This window comes from Pseudorasbora parva, chromosome 11 (assembly GCF_024679245.1).
Source record: "Pseudorasbora parva isolate DD20220531a chromosome 11, ASM2467924v1, whole genome shotgun sequence".
Taxonomy (NCBI): domain Eukaryota; kingdom Metazoa; phylum Chordata; class Actinopteri; order Cypriniformes; family Gobionidae; genus Pseudorasbora; species Pseudorasbora parva.
In genome coordinates this window covers 31,056,368-31,082,566 of record NC_090182.1, presented here as the reverse complement: position 1 = coordinate 31,082,566, position 26,199 = coordinate 31,056,368, and the positions used below count along the sequence as shown (strand labels likewise).

The 26,199-nt window shown below is 38.5% G+C and overlaps 1 protein-coding gene across 3 annotated transcripts in view; it reads right to left on the bottom strand.

The window, feature by feature from the left end:
* Positions 1 to 3,863: 3,863 nt before the first annotated feature.
* Positions 3,864 to 26,199, bottom strand: part of pcdh11 (protocadherin 11) — a 241,307-nt gene continuing 218,971 nt past the window's right edge. For all 3 annotated transcript variants that reach the window (XM_067457780.1, XM_067457782.1, XM_067457781.1), the window contains one exon: positions 3,864 to 10,404. In XM_067457780.1, coding sequence (XP_067313881.1) covers positions 10,013 to 10,404 — 392 coding nt within the window. In that variant the 3' untranslated portion in view covers positions 3,864 to 10,012. The remainder of the gene's footprint in view (positions 10,405 to 26,199) is intronic.

The window sequence follows — 26,199 nt, the reverse complement described above, 5'->3', positions numbered from 1 at the left end:
AACCTCAAATCTAGCAACTCGTTTAGCTTCTGCGCTCAGATCACTGCATCAGAGGGGACTTATCCTGAGCGGGAACGGAAACTCGGGTGGGCTTTAGCCACACAATCAGTGTGAGCCACAGTAGTACACTCTATCTCTACAGGTAAAGGGAAAAAAATGGCCATACTGAAAGCGGTTGAAGTCTTCTAGTCCCCCGTTTGAACCACTACTGCAAAACTGGGTTGATTAGCTCTATGCTAGCCAGTCATGTCTCATTCATCTAATAAATTGGCCATGGGGAATAATGCTGGGAAAGTGTGGAAGGGCTCCCTGCATGTGTGACTGTAAGACCCCATCCATCCCCTTTTGCCCATTACCTTTTCTCATGTCCTCCATGCATATCAACCCATTGTCACAGCCACTTAATGTCTCCACATGCACTCTCTGGGAGCACACTCCAAAAATGCAGTTTTTACAGTTTCTTGTTTTTACACTAAGCACTGACACATCTGTGTTTAAAATTCCCTCTTATAGGGACAGATCAACCAAAACTGAAAATCTGTCATCATTGGCAAACCCTTATATCGTTCTAAACCTGTATGTCTTGTTTTCTTTTAGTTTTTAGTTTTCTTGTGGAATATATTTTAAATACAGTTTTTTGTCTATATTATACAAATCCAATGGGACCCAAAACTGTCAAGCTCCAAAAACAACATAAAGGTAAGGGTGAAATAAATCAATTCACAAACTACAACAACAATTTCAACTAATGTTAAACCTTATTGGTACTTCGCTGGAACAAACTATTATTTGTGTCACCATAATTTGGTTAATACCTTACAATAAGGTTTCATTAGTTAACATTAGTTAGCTACATTATTAATTGTGAACTAGTAATAAACTACAGCATTTGTTAATCTTTGTGTAACACTTTAGAATACTGTTCCGTCATTTATGAATAACTACACAGGAACAAATGTGTAATGCACTATTGATATTCTAGTAACTACTATTACCTAACAAGAGACTCTGATTAAAAAAATAGTAAGTAATAGTTCTCAGTTGAATGTGGTTGCTCACTTTTAGTTAATCAATAACTACTATGTTTTAGTTCCCTCCCGGAGGACTACTAATAGCTACTATATAGAGATTTATAATAAATGTGAATAATGCATAATATACACTCACCTAAAGAATTATTAGGAACACCTGTTCAATTTCTCATTAATGCAATTATCTAATCAACCAATCACATGGCAGTTCCATCAATGCATTTAGGGATCCTAGTCAAGACAATCTCCTGAACTCTAAACTGAATGTCAGAATGGGAAAGCAAGGTGATTTAAGCAATTTTGAGCATGGCATGATTGTTGGTGGCAGACGGGCCGGTCTGAGTATTTCACAATCTGCTCAGTTACTGGGATTTTCACGCACAACCATTTCTAGGGTTTACAAAGGATGGTGTGAAAAGGGAACATTCAGTATGGGGCAGTCCTGTGGGAGAAAATGCCTTGTTGATGCTAGAGGTCAGAGGAGAATGGGCTGACTGATTCAAGCTGATAGAAGAGCAACTTTGACTGATAACCACTCGTTACAACCGAGGTATGCAGCAAAGCATTTGTGAAGCCACAACACGCACAACTTTGAGGCGGATGGGCTACAACAGCAGAAGACCCCACCGGGTACCACTCATCTCCATTACAAATAGGAAAAAGAGGCTATAATTTGCACGAGCTCACCAAAATTGGACAGTTGAACTCTCGATTTCTGTTGAGACATTCAGATGGTAGTCAGAATTTGGCGTAAACAGAATGAGAACATGGATCGATCATGCCTTGTTACCACTGTGCAGGCTGGTGGTGGTGGTGTAATGGTGTGGGGGATGTTTTCTTTGCACACTTAAGACTCCTTAGTTCCAATTGGGCATTGTTTAAATGCCACGGCCTATCTGAGCATTGTTTCTGACCATGTCCATCCCTTTATGGCCACCATGAACTCATCCTCTGATGGCTACTTCCAGCAGGATAATGCACCATGTCACAAAGCTCTAATCATTTCAAACTGGTTTCTTGAACATGACAATGAGTTCCCTGTACTAAAATGGCCCCCACAGTCACCAGATCTCAATGCAATAGAGCATCTTTTGGATGTGGTGGAACGGGAGTTTCGTACGCTGGATGTGCATCTCCAACAAATGCAAGATGCTATCCTATCAATATGGGCCAACATTTCTAAAGAATGCTTTCAGCACCTTGTTGAATCAATGCCACGTAGAATTAAGACAGTTCTAAAGGCGAAAAGGGGGTCAAACACAGTATTAGTATGGTGTTCCTAATAATCCTTTAGGTGAGTGTGTAAATTAATTCTAAAGTAAGTCATGAGTAATGACTCAAGTATTACCAAATTTTTTTTTTTTTTTTTTTTTTTTTTGATGCAAAATTCAATTCAATTCACATTTATTTGTACCACATATATATGGTGCTTTTCACAAATCAAAGCATAGATACGTTTCAAAGCAGAGTTACATAACAATGCATGTGTCTACGTTACAATTTAGAGTGATCTGTTATCATTATTGTTATAGAAAATGGAAACTAAAACTATTTCAAAATCAATTATTTCATAATTTAGAATATTTAGTTAGATAAAAAAAAAACTACAATAAAAATATTAGATTTTTTTTTTCTCCCTTTTAATTTTTTTTTTTTAAGATGAAGTACAAAAATTACTACATCTGAAAAACAGTACATTGATCCAATGTTCGAATCCACCTTTTGCCGAACATGCTCTACCCCCTTTTCCCATTATATATCAGATTGGAAAGGCATTTATTTTCAATAAAAAAAAATATGTGTAAATATAATCTATTGCTATTTTCACTTAGTGTAAATATAATGTTGCACTTAGTGCAAATAGCCACTGGTAAATACTATAATAGTTTATAAGTAAAACTAAAATAATACTGCACTTTTGGACCTTGACACATTTAGACCTTGATGTTTGGGTCCCGTTGACATCTAAAATGGACAAAAACAGTTTGAACATTTTTCAAAATAGCTTATTTTATGTTCTACAGAAGACAGTTATATAGGGAAGACATGAGGGCGAGTAAATGATGAGTAAACTATCCCTTTAAATGTAGCCTTTGCATGCTGTTAAACTCTAATTTCCCTCTACTCTATCTGCATTGCAGTCTGGATGCCCAGTATTTTTTTTATTTTTTTTTTGGGACTAACGAGGAAAAAGGAAGTATAATTGAGCTCACCCCTATATGAAAGCTCACACTCATATACACGTCAAGCATTAAAAATGTAAAGCCAGCAGAAAAAGAGTGTAACTAGGCAGTTCAGCAAAATGTCCAGGAACTTACAGTGCTGTAGGTAGACCCTTTTGCTGGGATAATCTTTATTCATTTGCTTTTTAAGGCTCCTTTCTTGCTCCCACCTCTGTCTTGGGCTTGGTCCAAAGCTGCAGTACTGGCACATTTGCAGAGCACATAATGGTGGTTATATGCCCAGACTCACCAATTATTCTTGAGTCCACCTAGGTGGCCTCTCCTCTTTCTAACTAAAATCTCTCAGGTGTGTTTTTTCCGAAGCCCTTCTTCTACTGAATCAATGCCTCTAACAGCTGTATAACTGCTATTGTCTGTGCAGACAGACTTAATCAAGAGTTCCCTCTGCCTTCCTTTTCTACAAATAGTCAGCGTTCCATATGCATATTGCTTGCTTTCCCTAATGGAAGCTGGTCCATAACCGACCACATTTCTTTCTTTTTGTGTTAGTATTCTCCTCCACCACCTGCTGTTTACATCAAGGCTTTTCAGTCCATAAGAGAAAAATAGGATTAAAGTGTTTTGAAATGATAGGACACACAACAGAGTGTCTAAAGATACACAATATTTAATGGTTCAAGAAAAAATTCAAGACAAGAAAAAACATTACACCAAATGTAAATGAGCGTGTTCTTTTTTTCTTTTTCTTTTTGTCTCTTTTTTCAACTTCTAGGAGTATTTTACAGGGGTGTGATATCAAGATATACTTCAGTTGTTCAACAGTGTTCATTGCTTGACTGCTGGCACATGAAAGCTCACCTCCAAAGAAAGTAATAATTGTGAAATACAACAAATGATGTTTAAATTACAGGCATATTTAATATATCAGCAGTTTTATACTCTTTTCATAATCTATACAAGGTACATAGTGTGCACACACATTATCCAGCCAGCTTTGTGCCAGTATACATACATGCACACACACAAACGCACGCGCACACATATAATAATATACAGTATGCATATGTTTTAAATACATTACAACAGAGATTGTCCTCATTTTCATGATTTTTGTCTTTTATCAACTATTTTCTGTAAGTATAAACCACTTTTGCTTTTGTTTACATGTACGGTATGTTAAAATGTATTTCTGGGGTTACTGCTAAGTATATCTATGTACACTTTGCACTTTTTTATTTTTTTTTATTTTATTTTTTCATTTTTTTACTTTTTTACTTTTTGTTTTTGTTTGTTGTATGATACTGATGGAAATCTATTTGATTTGTTTATCGACGTGTTGGATGCTGAAAGTGTGTTGCCATTCTAATCCTTCATACTAACTAAAACACAACCCGAGAGATATGACCATTTGACAGCACACAGATTCCGATTAGTGTCAGAACAAGGGCTTAGTGCTGGGACCACATGCAAATGAAAATGCCTGAATACTGAGATAATCTCTATGATATTCCCCCCAAAAAAATGCTCAAAAAATTTACAAAAAATATATGAGAGGAAAGAAACACCTCATTATCAAGGTTGCTAACATGATACATCAGGGAACCAACTCTTTAGAAAAGTACAAAAGTGCTAGAGGGGAGAAAAACCATGCATATTGAAAACCATCTATGCATTTATTTATCTATCACAAATGTTCTTGTTTTCATTCATTCTTGCACATTCTTTTTTGTGTGTGTGTGTGTCTACTTTGGCACTAATGTAATTGCTCCACTACTCAAAAATGTCAGATTTCAGCAAATATTTATCTTCGAGTTCATACTTTTTTAAAGTCAACATGAAACAGCATTTGCCAAGTGTTAAACTCCTGTGTTAAATTTCTGAGAGAATTGGGATATTCAATGAGGGGGAAAAAAAATCAGACAGGGCTTAATTTTTTTAATCGAGGTATGACTGGACCATGAGAAGTTTCTGTCCCAGAATGTTTGAGCATTAACACCTGGTGATGACACCAAATGAACAACAGAATATATGCAGATTATAGAAATGTGCCCTGAGCTGAAGATCATAGCGCCTTATTTTAACGATCTAAATGCATGGTCTGAAGCACATGGTACAGGTGCACATATAGCATGTACAATCCACTTTTGCTAGTTTAATGATGCAAAAAAAAAATGGTCAGTGTGCCAGGAGCATGGTCCAAAAGTCTTAACTCTTTCCCCGCCAAACACGGAATTTTCCGTTATTTGTAAGAAACCGCATCCCGGCCAAAACCAGATTTTTCCAGGTTTTCTTGTTTTCACTTTCAGATGCTAGGGTGCGCGATAACGCATCTTCTGAATGAGTACTGAATCTCCTGATCAAAACACGCACGAGCAAGACGGAGTAAAACGAGCAATCGTATGTAAACAGATGCATATGAAAAATAACGTGATCATCATCCTTAAACATTAAATGAATCAAAACAATCTAATGTTACCGACTAAAATGTGGACAACGGACGAGCTACAGGACTGTGCAAGCATTAGGGGTGTTGATGGACTCAAACTACACCATCTGTGTTTGATCTTCGCTCGGAATCTGATCTGGATACAGTCTTTTATAAAAACGTGATTTTCTCAGCTTTTTGTTCAAAATGGTGCTTTTTTTAAATGAAACTTTTTTTTTTTTTTAAGAAAAGGATCTGCTCTTTCTTTTGATATATTGTTTGGTCTGGAAACTCACCATTGACAGGGCTCAGTCCGAGGGGCGGGATAAACGGTTGTCTTTCAAACTCCCTCTGCGCACGATAGGATAGCGCTACAACCAACCAGAGCAACGTGAATCTGAGCTCGTTGATAGATTAAACTTTCGCTGTATCCGGTCGGCAAAACTCCGAACACATCTTCCCTTTTTAAGAATGACTTCAGTACCGTTCTTTGTTCTTTTCTCAGAGAAAAGCTTAACTCCAAGTCTTCCAGTCGCGGTCAGAGCTGATTCGAAAGACCGCCGTTCGACAGCCTCTGTGTTTAGTAGTAGCTCGCAAACGCGACTCTACACGATGTGATTGGCCTGACTAGAGTTTGGTTTTTACAGCTCAGAACTGTATTGAGAGTTGCTAGACGACACTTGTGGACAGATTAGATTTGCATCTAGATTTCTAGGCTACAAAAACCCTGGCGTTGGCTGTAATTTTTTTTTTTTTTTTAAATGTTGGCGGAGAAAGATTTAATCAGTCATGGGTGTGTTTTGGGCATAACGTGCAAAGTAACCAATCAGAGTCTCACCTCCTATTGCTTTGCGCTTACACCATAGATGAATTCGCTATTAACATGGCGGAATTTGCGAGCGGAAAGACTGAACGCTTCTCCAGAGAGGAATCCATTTATTTTCAATATTTAAAAATGTCTGTGTGCTTCCGCGCATCCATGTGTGTGTAATAAATATAGAGTGTATGGTGATTGTTACTAACATAAAAATACAGTAATTTTTGTTTGCCTCAAAATAGCAATGCACCCACAATGCGCCTGAACACACCTCATTTTCAGTGGTGAACAGATGGGCGCGAGTGCATTAGCTATTTAAACAATGTGGCACTGGACGTGAAAATTCTATCTTCGCAGTACTGAAACTAGCGAAAAACACTTGCCTGGCGGCGCATTGCACCCGGGAATAACAGGGCCCTTGTTCAGAAAACCACGGATAATGGCTTTAAAACCAATAATGAATGCTACTTTATAATTAGAAAAATATTTGTTAAACATAGTAACTTTAGCAGGTGAGCCAGGAGATAATGTTGTATTATACATTCTAAAATCACTAAGCAATAGACCTAGCGCCATCTTTGATTTTGAACACAAATGAAAGCAAGCCTCTGAGGGATAGACAGAAATCTCTTCAGTGGGTTGTACTGTTACTTAATGTGTTTTCAAGAGATTTCAGTAGACAAAAAACCTCCAAATAACATGAGCTGAGGCAAATTAAACGTGATCTAGGAGATTTATAAAGCTTTTTACAGCAGATGCCATTGAAGTGTATACCTCACGGTCTTGCTTTCATACCTGTCATGGCGCTGCTTGGAATAAGGTCAATAATGAGTTTGTGCGTCAAATCCTTGTACGATATGACACACGAATTAATTAAATAATGATAGCACGACCGCAAATCAAATAGCTGCGACGCCGTCTCCGCGTATCTCTCACAGACCAGCTGTAGTATCAACTAAGACCGAATCATTTTCTATTTCTGGATACGTTTATTTAAATGTATTAAACCTTGGCAAGCATGTATGTATATATTATGTATTCTTTATCATTTTCCATTGGAATCCATATCGGCGCCGATATAAAATATTTAGATACAGATACGAATAATTTTGAGATTGTTACAGATGCAGAAATTGGCTCCACTGCACACCCCTAGTAGTTTAGCATTTATTAATTTAATTTTTCTTTAAAGAAAAAATGGGTATAGATTAATTGTTTACAAAGATCCCGCAGGAACATGCATTAAGACACTATATAATGACCGTTTTTATTTCATGTTGACTTTAAGAATGTAAAACATCTAAATCCATGCAGTTCCGAAAAAAAGTTAATATATTTCATCTGTTTTGAAGCTCTGCAGCTCTCTTCTACAAAAATCATTGTTTTTAATTATTTGAAGCTCAAAAGAGAATCAGATGATAATCGTTCAATAATTTGCAGCTATGTGCTTTCTGTGATGTGATGAATGAACAGAAGAACAAATTTTCAAACACTGTTATGTAATACCGACACTTTGGCTAATATTAGGATATCATTCCTTGTCTCTCAAGCCTTTCAGATCTATTGTGTGGATTAGGAAAGTGCGAGTCGAGTCACCATCCTTACACCGTCACTCCGTACTCTTGTCCCATCGATACAGTCACAGCTAGCAAACATGCTTCCTCCCCTTGACAGAGTCCCAAACCGCAATTATTCCTCTTAATCAAGAGTGTACGACAGATTTTATACTGTTGTTTAGGGAACAGCTGCTGGAGTGATTGTCAGTTCTCTCACATCAAAGAGCAACACACTCCAACACGTCTTCGCTGTGACACATTTCTTGCCGCTGGCACGCGCACTATTTTATAGTGAAGTAATTTTTTGGATCACTGACCCAAATATTTCTGTGTCATCAGTATATACTAAGAAAAATTGTTAGCGAATTAAATTTGTGCTGATTGCTTAACCCGCACATCCTCTTTAAGGGATTACTTGATGTCTCTGCTTGAATATACTGAATGTTTGGATGAAAATGTGACACGATTGTTAGCAAACTTCTACTTCGATTAGCAGTCATCACATCCATACAATACACATCTACATCTTAAGGCTGTTTCTTTGACATCATTATATATAAATCTCACAAATGCTTAATTTTTTTTTCCCCCCGTAAGTTTAAAAAGAAGTGCACACCATTTAGCTAACGAGCGTGCGCTTATGCACACATCCACATACAAAAGGTAGCCAATTATACCATTATAGAGCAGCACTCTACTTCTATAATGGTTACTGTGATTACTGATCAAAGTAATTATACTATTGGGAGATTCTTGTAATTGGTTCCATAGCACTTATTGTGGTGCATACATAGTATATACCAAGAGAAAAAAACTTGATGTAAAAAAGCAAAACAAAGGATGTCCTTTTAGCCATGTCTGTGCCTCAGCTAATGAGATAATGTTAAAAATAAGCGGGCTTCTTATAATGGGAGAGAAAGGGTGTCAGATGCACGGAAACTACCAACACGCTGAACATCAGAGGAAGGCTTTAAGCTCACCAGGGAGAAAAGAGCTAACGTCAAAGTTTAAGAAGAAAAAAGATAGCCTAATATATAAAAGTTTCTATGTGTTAACACAAAGCAAGACTCATTTTTGCAGAGAGGCTTAGCTGTATCTGTAGTCTTGACAGAGTAAGCAGCACATTAAGGGGCATGGAACTAGGTCTCTTTAGCAGAATAAAACTGACTCAGGCGGAAATTGAGCTGGAAACGACGCACCTCACCGAAGCCGAAAGAAATACTGGAGTCACCCGGCGCTCACACATAACACTTAACCTTATTGACTACGCTTACATGCGTCGTAATATTCCAAATGCGGTTCTTAACTTAGAGCCAAATTTTTATTGTTTTGTTTACGAGTGTGTCTGCACTCATGTGCAAAGCACAAAGAAGTAAGCACTCTTTGCTCTTAGTGAGCACCAATTAAACTTGCGAAGACCACTAACTGCTGAAATGCAGACGTGCAAGCATACAGACTTAAAATTAGACCAAATATTGTGTGGAATATGCACATATTCTCTTTAAGTACAAGGAATATGGTGCTTACAACAGTCCCCCCCCCCCCATAATTAAGTAGGAATATCGGTGTGCATGTAAACGTAGGCCTAAGCAATGATTTCTTCCAGCAGCACACACTTAAAAGTCATTTGCTATGTTGCATTCAAAAGGCGCACAAATGAAACAGAACTCTTGTCCCTTTTGATCAACAGTAAAGCTTAATTCATTTGCCACTAATCTGTCACTAAGACACATATTTAAACTTTTTTTTTCTTTTCTTTTCTTTTTTTTTTCACTTGAGGAGCTACTTTGGTCTATATCTACCACTTGTCTACTGTACATGTTTCGGTTTCACGGAGGATCTCGAAAGCTACTGTCCTTTGCTTTAACTTCCCCTTCTGCCATGTCTAAAAACATCAGATGTCATGAAACATTTGACAGATGTTAATAATCATCAGAACCCGTCAGCTTTTCGTTTTCAATCACTCTCATTATGCCGTGCTCCGAGGCCTACCCTCGCCTCTACAGCTGGTGCTCGTGCAGGAAGGCGCCTCCGTTCGCGGACGTCTGGGGGCTGGACGTGGCGGAAAAGCTGGCTAGAGGGATGACCTTGACAGAATCCTCTTTCTTGCTGCAATGTCTCTCAAGTGTGTTGTAGAATTGGGGCCGGTTGCTCCCTTTGTCCAGATCATCTTTGGGCACTGACCTGCCAAGGGTGTGACGCCCATCTGGTTTGGTCCCCCGCGCCCAGCTTTGTTGAAAACCAAAGGAGGGCAGAGTGGCGGCGCCGGACGTCTGGAATTGGGTCAGCGCCGGCGGCATCCAGCAGCTGTCAGAATGACCCAGGATCAGACATTCCTGGGTACAGGTCTCCGAGGCCTCGGCGAGAGCCTTCTGCAGGTTCACTTCAATAGCTGTGGATGATGAAATGACAAATGCGAAAGCTCAGTCAAGAGGTGAACACAGAAGACAAAATAAATCATACTTTCTCTTATTGCTTAGGCACTTGGAGACAATAAAAAATCGGCGCTATCGAAAGGTGACCTGTAAATGTCAGCTTCTGAGAGAAATGAAAGGCAGTGATAAATGTTTAATTCATCCCATAATGAGAAAAACAACACCAGTTCTTTTAATTTAAATGGTATTCCCATGGTCCTAAGTGTTTACCTACAATATGCGCTGAATTCCCAGTAGCTTAATTAAATCTTAAAAAAAAGTCTCTGTTGTTTGTGTCTGAGATTGGCTTTTTACATATTAAAGAATTAATGAACTGCTCTAAAACCATTGTTTATTTTAATCACAGTCATCGTGGCACACCTTTCTTCCGATGATGTCTCCCACTTAAATCAAGTCAATTAACATAAATCAAACAGAAATGCAGCAATTCTTCCTTCTTCGCCTACTTGTTAACGCAGCTGATACGTATTAGGTTCTGCAAACGTGCTACAGTAGCTGAGCGGCAGAGTGTGATTCGCTCAAAGGAAAGCGAACACTAAACTACAGGACTCAAACTTTCTTATCTCATTAAACCTGCTCTGACATCACACGCAAGATGTGCCAAGGAAAAGGCCTCAGTATTGAGCCCCAGCCATAAAGCCTGTCAACTCTAATAATTAGAATGTAAAACAGTGCTCGCGGAGGCAGGCGGGAGCCCTACAGCGGCGTATGTATATCTTAACCCGCTAAGAAAAGAAAAGGAGAGCCCTGGCTGAACATCACTTTGCTCGTGATGGTCCCCCCTCCAAGCTGTCATAGAAATAATTTAGCATATTTGCATAAGTAAAGAGATGTTAGACATAATTGGAAGGGACTAAGTCTGGTTCCCCTGAACTACATGCTTGGGATATTTTTATTTTTACCACCAGGAGCCAATAAAGTTTTCCAAAAAAATATCATGCAAATGGAAATCAGTAAATATCAAACAGCAGAGATTCAGAATAAATATGTACGCTTTTATCTTACAGTGCATTTATTACATTTGACCTGGGAATTTAACCCATGACCTTGTGTCTGGCTTGTGTCTGGCATTACTGTTTGAACCAAAGATATCTGTACAAAAACATAATAATTGATATATATAAACATAAAAATATAATATATATATATATATATATATATATATATATATATATATATATATATATGTGTGTATATGTAGATACGTAAGCCATCTACCATATTTAAAAAGTCAAAGCAGTGCCTGTAAACATAGTTATTCACATGTATAAGCATCTATAACTGCAATGGTCTTTAACATTAGTCTTTAGTTTAGGGGGGGGGGGGTGCTGTTTCGTGCATACTGAGCTTTTTACACTGTTAAAGACTTGGATTCCTATCCTAAACAAGACAAAGTTTTAAAAACTAATGTTGGACGTTTGATAGAGTATTTCTGTGTCAAAAATACTCCTTCCGGTTTCTCACAAGTTTCTGAGAGTTTTTTTCGAGTATGGGTCGGCTTGACGTTAATAGAGCGGAAGGTCCTTGCTTTGTGCGCACTCTTTCTCATTCTTTAGCTCCGCCCACACGATACGCCTCCAGCCACTCGTTTTTTTCCGGAAAGACTCAGTACAGCCTATATTTCTTTTATAAATATAATAAAACTAAAGACTTTTCGGAGATATGAAGGATGCAATTCTACTCTATAGGTACTCTATAGGTAAGATTGACATAAGATTGACTGAAACTGAGAGTTTCACCCCCTCTTTAACTAACTTAGTCTTAATTTTAGATTTAGTTTATCAATAATATTAGATAATTATGCATATGGTAAATAAAATCTGGTTAAAGCTCTTATAAATATCATTAATTATCAATAAATCCTACAATAGATGGATATATAATACTTGGGCCCAATGGCTGCATATTATTGTAACATTTTCAATGAAAATTCATGGATTTGTTAGAACCTAAAATGTTAACTGTTCCAAGATGGCCAACATGTTGAAGAAGTAAAATGAGGTGTAACGCCTGTTCAATTTCTCATTAATGCAATTATCTAAACAGTCAATAACATGGCAGTTGCTTCAATGCATTTAGGGGTGTGGTCCTGGTCAAGACAATGTCCTGAACTCCAAAACTGAATGTCAGAATGGAAAAGAAAGGTGATTTAAGCAATTTTGAGCGTGGCATTGTTATTGGTGCCAGATGGGCCGGTCTGAGTATTTCACAATCTGCTCAGTTACTGGGATTTTCATGCACAACCATTTCTAGGGTTTACAAAGAATGGTGTGAAAAGGGAAAACATTCAGTATGTGGCAGTCCTGTGGGAGAAAATGCCTTGTTGATGCTAGAGGTCAGAGGAGAATGGTGCTGACTGATCCAAGCTGATAGAAGAGCAACTTTGACTGAAATAACCACTCATTACAACCGAGGTATGCAGCAAAGCATTTGTGAAGCCACAATTTGCATAACTTTGAGGTGGATGGGCTACAAAATCAGGACCACTCATCTCCACTACAAATAGGAAAAAGAGGCTAGAATTTGCATGAGCTCCAGAAAATTGGACAGTTGAAGACTGAAAAAATGTTGCCTGGTCTGATGAGCCTCGATTTCTGTTTAGACTTTCAGATGGTAGAGTCAGAATTTGGCGTAAACAGAATGAGAACAGGGATCGATCATGCCTTTTTACCACTGTGCAGGCATGTGGTGGTGGTGTAATGGTGTGGGGGATGTTTTCTTGACACACTTTAGGCCTCTTAGTGCCAATTAGGCATCGTTTAAATGCCATGGCCTACCTGAGCATTGTTTGTGACCATGTCCATCCCTTTATGGCCACCATGTACCCATCCTCTGATGGCTACTTCCAGCAGGATAATGCACCATGTCACAAAGCTTGAATCTTTTAAAATTGGTTTCTTGAACATGACAATGAGTTCACTGTACTAGAATGGCCCCCACACTCACTAGATCGGGAGCTTCCTGCCCTGGATGTGCATCCCACAAATCTACATCAAATGCAAGATGCTATCCTATCAATATGGAATATAACATTTCTAAAGAATGCTTTCAGCACCATGTTGAATCAATGCCATGTAAAATTAAGGCAGTTCTGAAGACAAAAGTGTGTCAAACACAGTAGTAGTATGGTGTTAAGCTACATGCATGGCAGGATTTTAGACACAGTAAACATTTTTATGTTTCTTAAAGTATAATGTTTGCTTAGCAACATGCTGAAATCAAACTCAATTGATATTAATAGTCTCACCCAAAAATGAAAATTAGCCTCACCCTCATGTCTTCCTAGGTGTATATGACATTCTATATTAAAGTTATATTAAAAAAAGTCCTGGCTCTTCCAAGCTCTATAAAAGCATTGAATATAGATATAGGTAGATATTTTACTTCATACATTTTTAAATATGGATAGTTTTCTTACACATACGCATTGCTTCACTTCAGAAGGCCTTTATTAACCCCCCGGAGCTCTGCGGAGCAGTTTTATGATGGATAGACACACTTTTATGGACTTCAAATACGAAACAATAATTCATTGTCATTATAAAGCTTGCAAGACCCAGGACATTTTATGTAACTCAGATTGTGTTCGTCTGAAAGAAGAATGTTATATACACATTGAGGGTGAGTAAATCATGAGCTAATTTTCATTTTTGGGTGAACTAAACCTTTAAGACCAAAGATGATCGACAATTAGCATATAGTTTGGATTGGCAGTATGGTTCTGGGCAAGAACTCCCTACACATTCTTTGCAGTGAGAGCAACGATAACCCCCCTTAGGGTAAATGAGCTCTGGAGAAACGTGATAGCTGCTGATAGCACTAAAGGAGCTTATACATGTATGCTGTGATAGACATTGTATTCCTGTAGGTATACATAACTGTCATGACAGTCAGCTGATGCAAGCTTGACTTACTGCCAAAACTGACGCTATGCGCTTGATTTCAGTTTTGATGCAAACACTTTAGCATATGTGTACAGCCCAATGTGCAGCCTTTTGATAAATGAAATATATTCCATTTGATAGCGACGTTTCATCCTTGCCAATTGTCTGCACTGTTTGTCTCCAGAAGTTACAAGCAAATTTTTTTCTTCTTTGTGCTCATTTAAACTAGAATCGTGCATTCCAGTCAACTCAGATTTATAGCATATCCTAATATTCCAAGTCAGACAACCCCAACCTCGATATGAAGCTCATTTGATGTCACATCTGGTTTATGTGGAATTTAAAAATACACTTATCTATTTTGATGCATGATTTGTATTCACATGTAATATATAATAAATATTCTATCATAATTGTGAATCAATAAACGCCTACTTCAAAGTATTTCACTTTACCTCTGAGTTGCTGTCTACTTACTGAAGTATAAAAGTAAAAAAAAACACCTTTTTTAACATGTAATAGTAAAAGTCTAATTAAATGGCAATAAGATAATTTGAAATATTCTATTTGGATATTCCCACCTCCAACTTCAACTTAATTGTGCATTAATAACCATCTACTGTTGTTACTTTCCAAGAATTAGTTGTTGTTCCATCTTTATACAATTTCTTGTACGACTAAAATTAACTGGGTTGTTGCCTTGTGGACAAACTAAGCAGTGCAAAATCTACAATATGCACATATTGTGCTGATAATTATATTTAAATCACACATTGTACGCATTGTACGCAATAAAGTATATTGTGGGCATTAGGTGGCTTACTAGGTTTTTGAACAGATCTGTAATATGCTTGTATTTCACATGTCAGTTTTTATTAGTTTTAATATGAGGGAGCTGGACAGAATAGTACAAATATAGAAAGCTAGAAAGAGAGAGAGAGAGAAAGAGAGAGAGAGAGAGAGAGAGAAAGAGAGAGAGAGAGAGAGAGAGAGAGAGAGAGAGAGAGAGAGAGAGAGAGAGAGAGAGAGAGAGAGAGAGAGAGAGAGAGACCACATCCTCTCTGTCTTACTCTGCTATAGTCTGCCTCAGAGCATCAGTGCATAAATCAGTGGAGCGGTAAACGTGTCACCTTTCAGAGGGTCACTAACTTCATTAAGGAAAAATGATGCCGCTCACTCACTCTCTGAGCAAGCAGAATGAGTCCTGGCCAGGTCGCTCTCTGAGGCTGCTGTAAATCACCCCAGAGCTGCTTTGGAAATTGGAGGTGTCTTTCAGAGCCATTGTTCTTTTGAGGGCCTAGCGCATCACGCCACGGCGGACAGATTCATGCGCGCAGGCAGACACATGTAGCGGCCCTAACACATTCGCTGAGAAGTCCTTAGACGCCTTTAGTGCGTTCGCCCAGCAGGTGCAGGCGTGAAGGCAATCAGCACAAGCGGTGGAGAGTATGTGCGCAATTACATTATGTGTAAAAGGTGTTTTGAAGCCACACTGCTTTCCAGCGTGCAGAGGCACAGCACGAGCTGTCAGTGGCGCTATGTCAACAGCCAGGAGAGCTACTATTTTTCGCATGTGATATTTCACATTAAACAGCTCCAAAGATGTAGTCCGTATCAGTTTCTCCTCCACAGGGACTAGTACTGCTTGACTGATGTGGGTGACAGCGCTGAATGCTTTCGTCAGCCGGAGGCAGCGGCTCACTCTGATGCTGTTTAAGTGCTTTTTGTATTCAGGGGGAATCACTACTCTCCCGTCGCGCTTTTCAAAAAGAATCAGACCCCACGTGCTCCGGTCTACACATACATAAACGCTTGTCAAGAAATCCTTGCGTTTGGGGGTAAGAGACGATATTTTTAATTTCACCACAAAGATCTCCTGCAGACGGTCGGGTAAAACTGAATGCTGCGTGGTGGTGTAAATGATATTTACATTGTCGCAAAACATTCACTTAAAAATGTCAAGCCTATTTACTCTGAGAGTAATATGGCTTCAAATAATGGCTCGCATTTAAAGCAAATTGGCTGTAGATTGAAACATTTTGCAAAACGGCCAGTGGTTATTGATTGAAGTCCCGGGCTGATTCACACTTGTAATTACAGTGGTGCGAACGCTTGAAGATATTTTCAATCATCCCCTGCAAGCATTGCCTCACATTGTCGTCAGAGATTGGTAATCAGACTGCTGCGGTATGACAAAACCGCAAAGGCCTCGTCTTTTGTTCCAAAACCTGAGCTTATTTTTTTTTTTTTTCCCAACCAAACAAACACACACACAAAAAAAAGACTGAAAAGTAATTGTAACAGAGTTTGTTAAATGTGACATCTCACCATTTACTCAGACATGCAAGGTTGTAAAACAATAAATGCTATTGTGGGAAACAACAACAACAACCATTAGAGTTAGCATAAAATTAACAGACATGTGTATGGAGTGTAGTGACATTAACGTAAAGGAACTGCATGCGTGCTATACGCTATATGAGTCACTCCTGGTCAGGAAGTGTGATAAAACACACTGTGTTCACAGACAATAAGCGCAGATGACAATTTCTGACAGGACTGTTAAGCAAAGCAGCACGACCTGAATATATCTTGATGGGATTTACATCAAGGATGCCACAGAGATGATTACTCAAGTCATTATGTTAGCATGTGCAAACCCATTACTACCAATTAGATGGCTAATTGCATAAATACAGAACATCATCTCCCCCCCCCCTCTCTCTCGCTCTCTCTCTCTCTCTTCCTCTCTCCTGTCTAAACATTTGGCTGACTGTAGAGCTTAAGAAAACCAGGCTCTACAGCACCTACAGTACATCTCTGCACAAAGCAGCAAACTTTTTTGTCACATGAGAGAATTCAACCTCGCATTTTAATTAATAACAGATATAGAAACAGTATAATAGAGGATTCATTGTAAAATTGCTTTTAGTGTATGTATGTTCTGAATAAATTAGCGCAAATAAAAGTTTCATGCGAAATCATGGCAAAGGTTTGAGGGTTGTGCTTTTTTTTCTTTCTTTTCAAAATGCAAATGATCAAGTAATGAGTGTTCATAAAGTTCATTGAGTCAAAACATACTCACCGAGGGGGGTACACTGTGGCATATTTGATCAAAGTTTAGTATCCTTTCAGCCATGTATGCATATTTTACATGTATTTAATTGGTGCACTTGATATGAGCACAGTTAGAACCCATGGGGACAAGAGAAGAACATGACAAGAGAGAATGTGCATACTAAATGAAGGATATTATTACAGTTTAATCAGCTGACAACCTTAAAAAGTGCTGGACTTTCTCACCCTGAAGAGAGGAAAAAAAAGAAAAAAGAAAAACTCTTTGTCTTAGACTAGATTTGGAGAGGATATTTTTTTGAAAAAATCAAAAAGTTTTGTGTGTGTGTGTGTGTGTATGTATGCATGTTTTTGTGACATATAAGGACACAAATGTGTATAATGACATGGGTATGACATAGGTATTACACGGAGAGGCTGAAATATGAGGACCATGTCCCCACTTTTCAAAATGCTTATAAATCAAACAGGATGATTTTTTTTTAGAAAGTAAAAATGCAGAATGTTTCCTGTGTTGGGTAGGTTTAGGGGCAGGGACAGTGTAAGGGGATAGAAAATACGGTTTGTACAGTATAAAAATCATTACACCAATGGAATGTCCCCATATGCCACAAAAACAAACGTGTGTGTGTGTGTGTGTGTGTGTGTGTGTGTGTGTGTGTGTGTGTGTGTGTGTGTGTGTGTGTGTGTGTGTGTGCATGTATACTGTATAACTAACTAACTAACTAACTAACTAACTAACTAACTAACTAACTAACTGACTAACTTATATTAATTTAATTTAAGAGGGCATTGAACAAGGTGTTTGTTGAAAACCAAAACTACTGCTAAAGAAAACACACATTTGTGTGATTGACTCTAAAACTCCCAGTTACTGAGATCAATGAGCATCTCATGCTTCAGCTTCAAGGATAAAATATGGTCAGCGACACAAATATACTTATTTTATTACTGGACTAGAATTAGTGAACTTTTAATTAGATTTTAAATTCAAAATTTTCAATGTGGTCTCAATCTTTTGAACCCTGCTGTACATGCATGTAATACAGATTAAACAAAGGGCATACACTTCAAACAAATCCCCTGCTGTCAAACAAAATGAAATTTGAAAGATAATAATTGAGTTTGTAATTACATGGACTTTATCATTTCATTACACACCCACTCTGACTCCACATCTAGATTGGCAAATGGATGGTCATTAATAATAATGGAGCTATTTAACCCCATGGGTGTTTTACAAGGGGAAAGATGCCATTTTTCACTCAAGGGTTGGACACAACCATCAGGTGAAATAAGGGGCCCACTTTTCATTCTCATGAATCAGGGAAAGGCCACTTACTCCAGGCTAGATGCATTTCATCACCAGCTCCACTCCAGCACCACTCTCGTATTTCATCGCTGCTTATGAGTGATTTACACTTTTACTTTTGCAGAGGAGATCCGTATGATTTCATGCTGCTCTTTGCTATTATATATTCATGAAGTCCCAAATGTACAAATGTACAGTGGGATGTAAAGTGTGACATGCATCGCAAAAATAAATTACAACTCGAGGCCAGGGGCATGCAACACTCCAGCAACTGCAATATGTTAAGGAAATTCCAGGCTCCATGGAGCCATACAACATATGTTGTACACTTACAGGAGGTTTTCAGCATCTTTACGAGTCCTACTTTTTGGATTTCAGCACCCAAAGATTACATTTTTAATAAATCTTAATGAAACAGTTTGGAATACATTTAACAAATTAACATTAATTATTTAATTTAACAAATTGGTAGCCAATGCATAATTATATATGCAAATATATACAGTAGCTCAATACTGCGTGGGATTAATGTTGACTAATAATCTGTCAAGAATTACATATGCAATCATTTTTACTATGATATAATGTAGTAAAAAAAAAAAAGTATTGGGACACCCCTCAATTAATTGAATTCAGGTGTTCATTTCCATGGCCACATGTGTATAAAATCAAGCACCTAGACATCCAGACGCTTCTACAAACATTTGTGAAAGAATGGGTCGCTCTCATGAGCTCAGTGAATTCAAGTGTGGTACTGTGATTTCCTCACTAGTAAATTTTCCACAGTCAACTGTTAGTGGTATTATAACAAAGTGGAAGCAATTAGTAACAACATAAACTCAGCCACGAGGTGGTAGACCATGTAAAATCACAGAGCGGGATCAACGCATACTGAGGTGCACAGTACGATTAAGTGGCCAACTTTCTGCAGAGCATGAGGCCTTCAGATTAGCTCAAGAACAGTGCGTAGAGAGCTAATGGGTTTCCATGGCCGAGCAGCTGCATCCAAGCCTCACATTAGTGCAATGCAAAGTGTTGGATGCAGTGGTGTAAAGCACGCTGACACTCTAGAGCAGTGGAGACGTGATCTCTGGAGTGACGAATCATGCTTCTCTGTCTGGCAATCAAATGGATGAGTCTGGGTTTGATGTTACCAGGAGAACTGTACTTGCCTGACTGCACTTTACCAAGTGTAAAGTTCGATGAAGGGGGGATTATGGTGTGGGGCTGTTTTTCAGGGGTTGAGCTTGGCCCCTTAGTTCCAGTGAAAGGAACTCTTAAAACTTCAGCATACCAAGACATTTTGGTCAATTTCATTCTCCCAACTGGGAACAGTTTGGCGATGGCACCTTTCTGTTCCAACATGTCTCCATATTAAACCCTATGCATTGATAATGGAATGTGCATGTAAAGGCAGGTGCCCCACAACATTTAGCAATACAGTGTATTTATAATGCATTAATACAAAATTAACAGTTCATGCCCTCTGATCCGTAGGTAAATTCTGCAATGCGGAGACATTAGAGCCTGAAATTTTAACTGTAATGTAAATGCAAGCCATGTATTCATGAACAGAATAAAAAGTCTCTTGAAATCCTTCTTTTTTTTCACAGCTGAACTACTTCTAACAGTGCCGTTAATAGTGCAAGACCCTGAAAACACAGCTAAATGTGAGACAATGGCCAAAGACAACAGTCTGAGCCACATGTACATTGAGAAAAAAATAGCACAGACAGAATACAAGAACTATGAACTAGAAACATTTTCTATTTACTTGTCTGCCATACTAATTTTTTGGAGTCATGCTCATGCGGGGGCTTTTCGCTGCAAATATTTGTGTGAAGTGTGAAGATTAATTAATTCTTATGTAATTAATTTGACAAAAATAGATCAAATTTACCAACTTGGGTCACTCTTCTTAGATTAGGATACACATATTTACTATTAACTATTATCCTGTCAGCATAAAAAAAAAAAAAAAACCTGGTGTTTTTGATCATTTTCACATAAATTTCAGGCCCCCCAGAATATTTTGTCTGAACTAATCTGCATATCTTAACATGCAATATATCAAAAAAAGAGCAGGCCCCCTTCTTTTAAACAACAACAATCTGTTTTATTCTAGCTTCATGCATGCATTATTCTTCTTTTTTTTAATCAACATTTGAATATGGGTATATTTCATAAAAAAGCAACATTTTGAGCAAAAAGCTGAAAAAAAAAGTAATTCACCTAATCTAAAGTAGTGTTACCCCAACTTGTTATTCAGAGCAATTACTGACTTGATTAAAGACGGAATAGCGAAAAATAGAGAGTTGTGGAATTCTATAGGTTTTATAGTACATGTTTTATAAGTCACTATTGTACAGCTGATATGCTCTAGGGTCCAGCATAAGACCGGGGATTTTTTTTTTTTTTTTTTTTTTGAATAATGGCCCCCTGAATACATAAAGTACACATCCCACCATCTGTTAGTCGGCAGTAAAAAAAAAAAAAAAAAAAAAAAAACCTTCAGGGCAACACGTGCTGTTTCCTGTATTTGAATAAAAATCTGGCACAGAAGATTTCTCCTCATGAAAAAGAGCATCTTACAAAGGGAAGCATCAGCTTTACGCTTGGCAAATGTTCAGACTTGTATCTTCTCAATTCGCTACTTGTTTATAATCTTTCACACCTGCACAACAGACATCGCTTACAACACGAGCATATTCACAGTGAGAGTGGTGTCATACAGATGCATTAATCACAACAGTGATCTGTCTTTGTTACTGAGGATACTTAAACGTGTTTTTTCTATTTAATTAGACAATTATTATGTTTGCTTATATGTTGCATTCACAATAATTATAAATTTGGATTGATTGTGTAATAATTAAGGCTTATAACTGCCAAATAGTGTGAAATTTGCTAAGTGACTTATTTTTTTAAACCACGTCTAATTGGCTCAATCCTTATGAAGTGAAAACCTCTACGACAGAATGAAGATGTGATATATTGCACAATCTGTCTAGTATAAAATATGTTTGTCCTCTCAAAAGGGTGGAGTCGACTGACAACCCCTCAACACATTTTTAATCAAGCTGCATATTTTACAGTATAGCTATACGAAAGTGACTATTCATTTATAGTAGTCACGATGGGCCTCATTCAGTAATGATTGCAGACAAATGTCCTTATGAGCAAAAACATTTTAGGTGCGTATGTGCATAATGTGTGAATCTCATTCAAATGTTGTTAAATTAGGATTATGCTGAATGAATGTGCTTTCGCTTGAGGAAAGCCACATTGAAAAACTAGTTAAAACACCATAACGTTCTTGTATAGGGCTAAGACAAAAAATATTTGGACTTTTTATGGTTGTCAAATGTTAGTGGAACATTAATGTGATGAACTACACCTGTGGAGAGTCTGCAATAGGACACCTGTGTGAACTTTAGCGGAACCGACTTCATACATCCACTAAAAATCACCTTGGGACCACTTGGTTAAAAGTAATAGCTAAAATGGCTGGAAAAAGTGAAGTTATGAAAAAAAAGGAAACTTTTTGTGTGCAAAGCCCACATGGTTTGATATTTATGTGTGATATTACGCAGTGTGACTTACAGGAATAGTTCATCCGAAAAAAAGAAAAGAATGTTTCAACAATTTAATATCATTAATATCATAACATTTAATATATCTATACGAACAACATGTGGGTGAGTAAATGATGACAGAATTCTCTATTGTTCCAAGCCTGTATACATTTCTCCATTCTGTGGAACACAAAGGAAGATATTTGGAATAATGTTTGTAACCAATCAAATCTAGGCAGCCACTGACCATTGATTTTTGGACCATTCAAAAGTACCATATTATTCGATTTTTTTTTTGTTTTTTTGTTTTTTGTAAGAATTTAAAACAATGCTCAAAAAAAATTAAGGTAACGCTTAAATCACACATTACAACTCAATTAATTAAATATTTAATTTGAAAATCTTTATTTATATGCATTCTATAATTTGTTAAGAACAAAATTATGCGACAACAGTCAGTGGAAACCAAAATCATCAACACTGAGGCCTGGATTCTAAATCATACCAAAAAATAAGTTGCAGGCTGGTACAATTTGCATCACAGCAACTCATAATGTAAGTCAGTATTGTGTATGTCCTCCACGTGCCTGTATGCACTCACAAGAGCGTCTGGGCATGATCCTGATGAGATGATCCTCCCAGACCTGGATCAGGGCATTAGAGAGCTCCTGGACAGACTGTGATGCTACTTGGCGGCTTTAGATGCGCCACTATATAATGTCCCAGAGGTGCTCAATTGGATTCAGTTCTGGGAACATAAGGGCATCCTCTGTAAACTGCCTACACACTCTAGCCACATGAGGATGGGCATTATCATGCACCAGCATAGGGTCTGACAATGACTCTGAGGATTTCACCCCGGTACTTAACAGTAAGTAAACCATTTGCTAGCATGTGGAGGTCTGTGTGACCCTCTTAAGATTTTCCTCCTCAGACCATTACTGACCCACCGCCATGCTGGATGATGATGCATGCATCACAACATTCCCAACGGCATTTGCAGACTTTTGGTCTGTCATTTAGATGCTCAGTGTGAACCTGCTCTCATCTGTGAAAAGAACGGGGCATCAATGGCCGGCTTGCTTCTCTGGCAAATGCCAATCGAGCTGCATGGTGCTGAGCTGTGAGCAAAGGTCCCACTAGAGGACATTGAGCCCTCATTCCACCCTCTGATGAAGTCTGTTTCTGACAGTTTGGTCAGAAACATGCACACCAGTAGCCTGCTGGAGGTCATTTTGTAGGGCTCTGGAAGGGCTCCTCCTGTTCCTCCTTGCACGAAGGACCGGTCCTGCTGCTGGGTTGTTGCCCTTCTATGTTTCAGTCCAGCTCTCCCTGTGTAATGTCCTGTCTCCTGGTATCTCCTCTATGCTCTTGAAACTGTGCTAGGAGACATACCAAACCTCTCTGCGACAGCATGCATGGATAAGCCATTACTGGAAGAGGTGGACTGCCTGTGCAACCTGATTGGGTTGCAGGTACCGCCTCATGCTACAGGCAGTGACGAGGACCCTAACAAAACACAAAACTAAAGACAAATCAGTCAGAAAGATTAAGGTGAGAACAACTGTCTATGGCAACCACCTGCAAAATCATTCCCTTCTGGGGGGTTGTCTTGCTGTTGCCCCTCCAGTGCACCTGTTGTCACTTTCATTTGCACAAAAGACTGTGAAACGGATTCACAATCACTTATGCTTCCTAATTGGACAGATTAATATCCTTGAATTTTAATAGTCTTGGTGTTATACTGTGATGATTAATTGTTCCCTTAATTTTTCGAGCAGAAAATGTAGATAAATATTGGGCATCGCAACTGTTTTCAACATAATAATAGTATTATTACTTGGGAAGAGCTTATAAAGTCAAAACAGCTGCAGGGATTATGCTGTCACACACACAAACGGATATCTGATGCAAAGAGATGTGGTTTTGATGCCTGCACCGAACTGTGATTAGCAATCACGAATGAAGAGAAGAAAAAAAAAACAGGTACGCTTGAGCAGTTAGTCCTTTGTAGGGTGATATCTTTTTCTTTTTGGATCTTTTTGGTCCATTTTGCATTCATATTTCATTTGAACTGCACCTGAGTTTGTGAACCGCACTAACAGAGCAATCTCACCAGGGTTTGTTTTAATCAAACCAAACAGGCCAAGTGTTAACACACCCTAAAAAAATAAATAAAAAATCTTGAAGTACACAAGTGCCCAGATATACAGTATCAAACTTCTCTGAGTCTACTTCCTCTTTTCCTCATTCACACAACACGCCTCTGCATCCCTCTTCACTCTCTTCTCTATCAATGCTGTGTTTGACCCAATGCAACAGAAAGTAATTGCGGGCAGAAAACAACATTTAATGATTACTTCATCCTAGAGTCCTGAGGAGAGAGGACTCACAGGCAGGTAATTTCAACAAAAGAGGGAGACCTTTTTCCCCCGAGACACCATTTTCAGACAACAAAGAATATTATTGACTTGGCTGAGATTAAAACAGCAAAACAAATAACAGAACAAAATCAAGGACAAAGTGACCACAGAAAGAGGTTGTCCCCCGAACACGGCAGGTCAAACTCGCTCCACTGTCTTTTCTTTTGTTAGCGTTGATTAAAAACAAGCAGTGGATAAAAGATTCCATTTGGTGCCTGATCTGTAAATAAAAAAATAAAAAAAGTACATCTCCATGCTGTCACTCACACACTCGAAGAATAAGATGCTGGTGTATTCTTTTTTCCCCAAACATCCCTCTCTCCGTGTGTTTAAAGGTGCGAATGAGAAGTAAAGGAAATTGAAGCTCTTTTTTCGGATGGGACAAAAGATTGGCTACGCTCTACTCTTCTAGCTACTTGACTTTTTCCCCCTCTCGTGTGGACTGATGGTCTTGATTGTCTGGTGTTCATTATGTCTGGTGTGGGCCTCTCCTCTCCTCTTGTGTGTTCAGGCCTGTCCTCCATTAGGAAACAAGAGGAGGAGGGGGGGAGGGTGTTAGCATCAACACAATCAGCACTGCCCAAACACACAGCATGGGCTGAATAGAAGAGAGGTACAAACACCATAACAATCAGCAATCAGCACTGATCATGATAATAACATAGAGAGTGCTACAAGATCCATGCTGTGCTCTCCCTCCCTGCCAGGAGGACTTATTGTGTACATGGGCCAGATTGTGAAGAGAAGCAATACATTCAGCCAGTATTTGAAATTTACAAAATGCACAACACACATAACAAATAAAAAAATAAAAAAAAGAATGGTGAAAGTTCCAATGATCACTGTTTATGCATTTTTAACACCCTATAATACACTAGATCAAGATTTGAGATTATATTAATGCATATTCCAACAGTAATATTGCAAAATATTACTGGATGATGCGCACCTGGATGATGTGATGGCAATTATATTGCGCCAGAACGTCCAGCACACACCAGCTTATTGGTGGAGAGGAGACAGAGTGATAAAGCCAATCAGTATATGGGGATTATTAGGAGGCCACAATGGACACAGGCCAATAGGAAAATTTGGCCAAGATGACGGGGTTACACCCCTACTCTTTTTCCGAAGGACATCCTGGGATTTTTTTATGACCCACAGAGAGTTAGGAACTCAGTTTAACTTCTCATCTGAAGGACGGTGTTCTTTGACAGTATTGATTCCCCATCACTATACTGGGGCGTTAGGACCCACACAGACCACATGGAGAGCACACCCTGCTGGCCACTGGTTTTACCCAGGAGGTCTCACATCCAGGTACTGACCAGGCTCAGCCCTGCTTAGCCTCAGTGGGAAACCAGTCTTGGGTTACAGGGTGATATGGCTGCTGGCTAAGTTTGAGGTGTTGACTTGGCCTCCAAATTCTTCATGTCTCAATCCAACTGAGTATCCGTGGGATGTGCTGAACAAACAAGTCCAA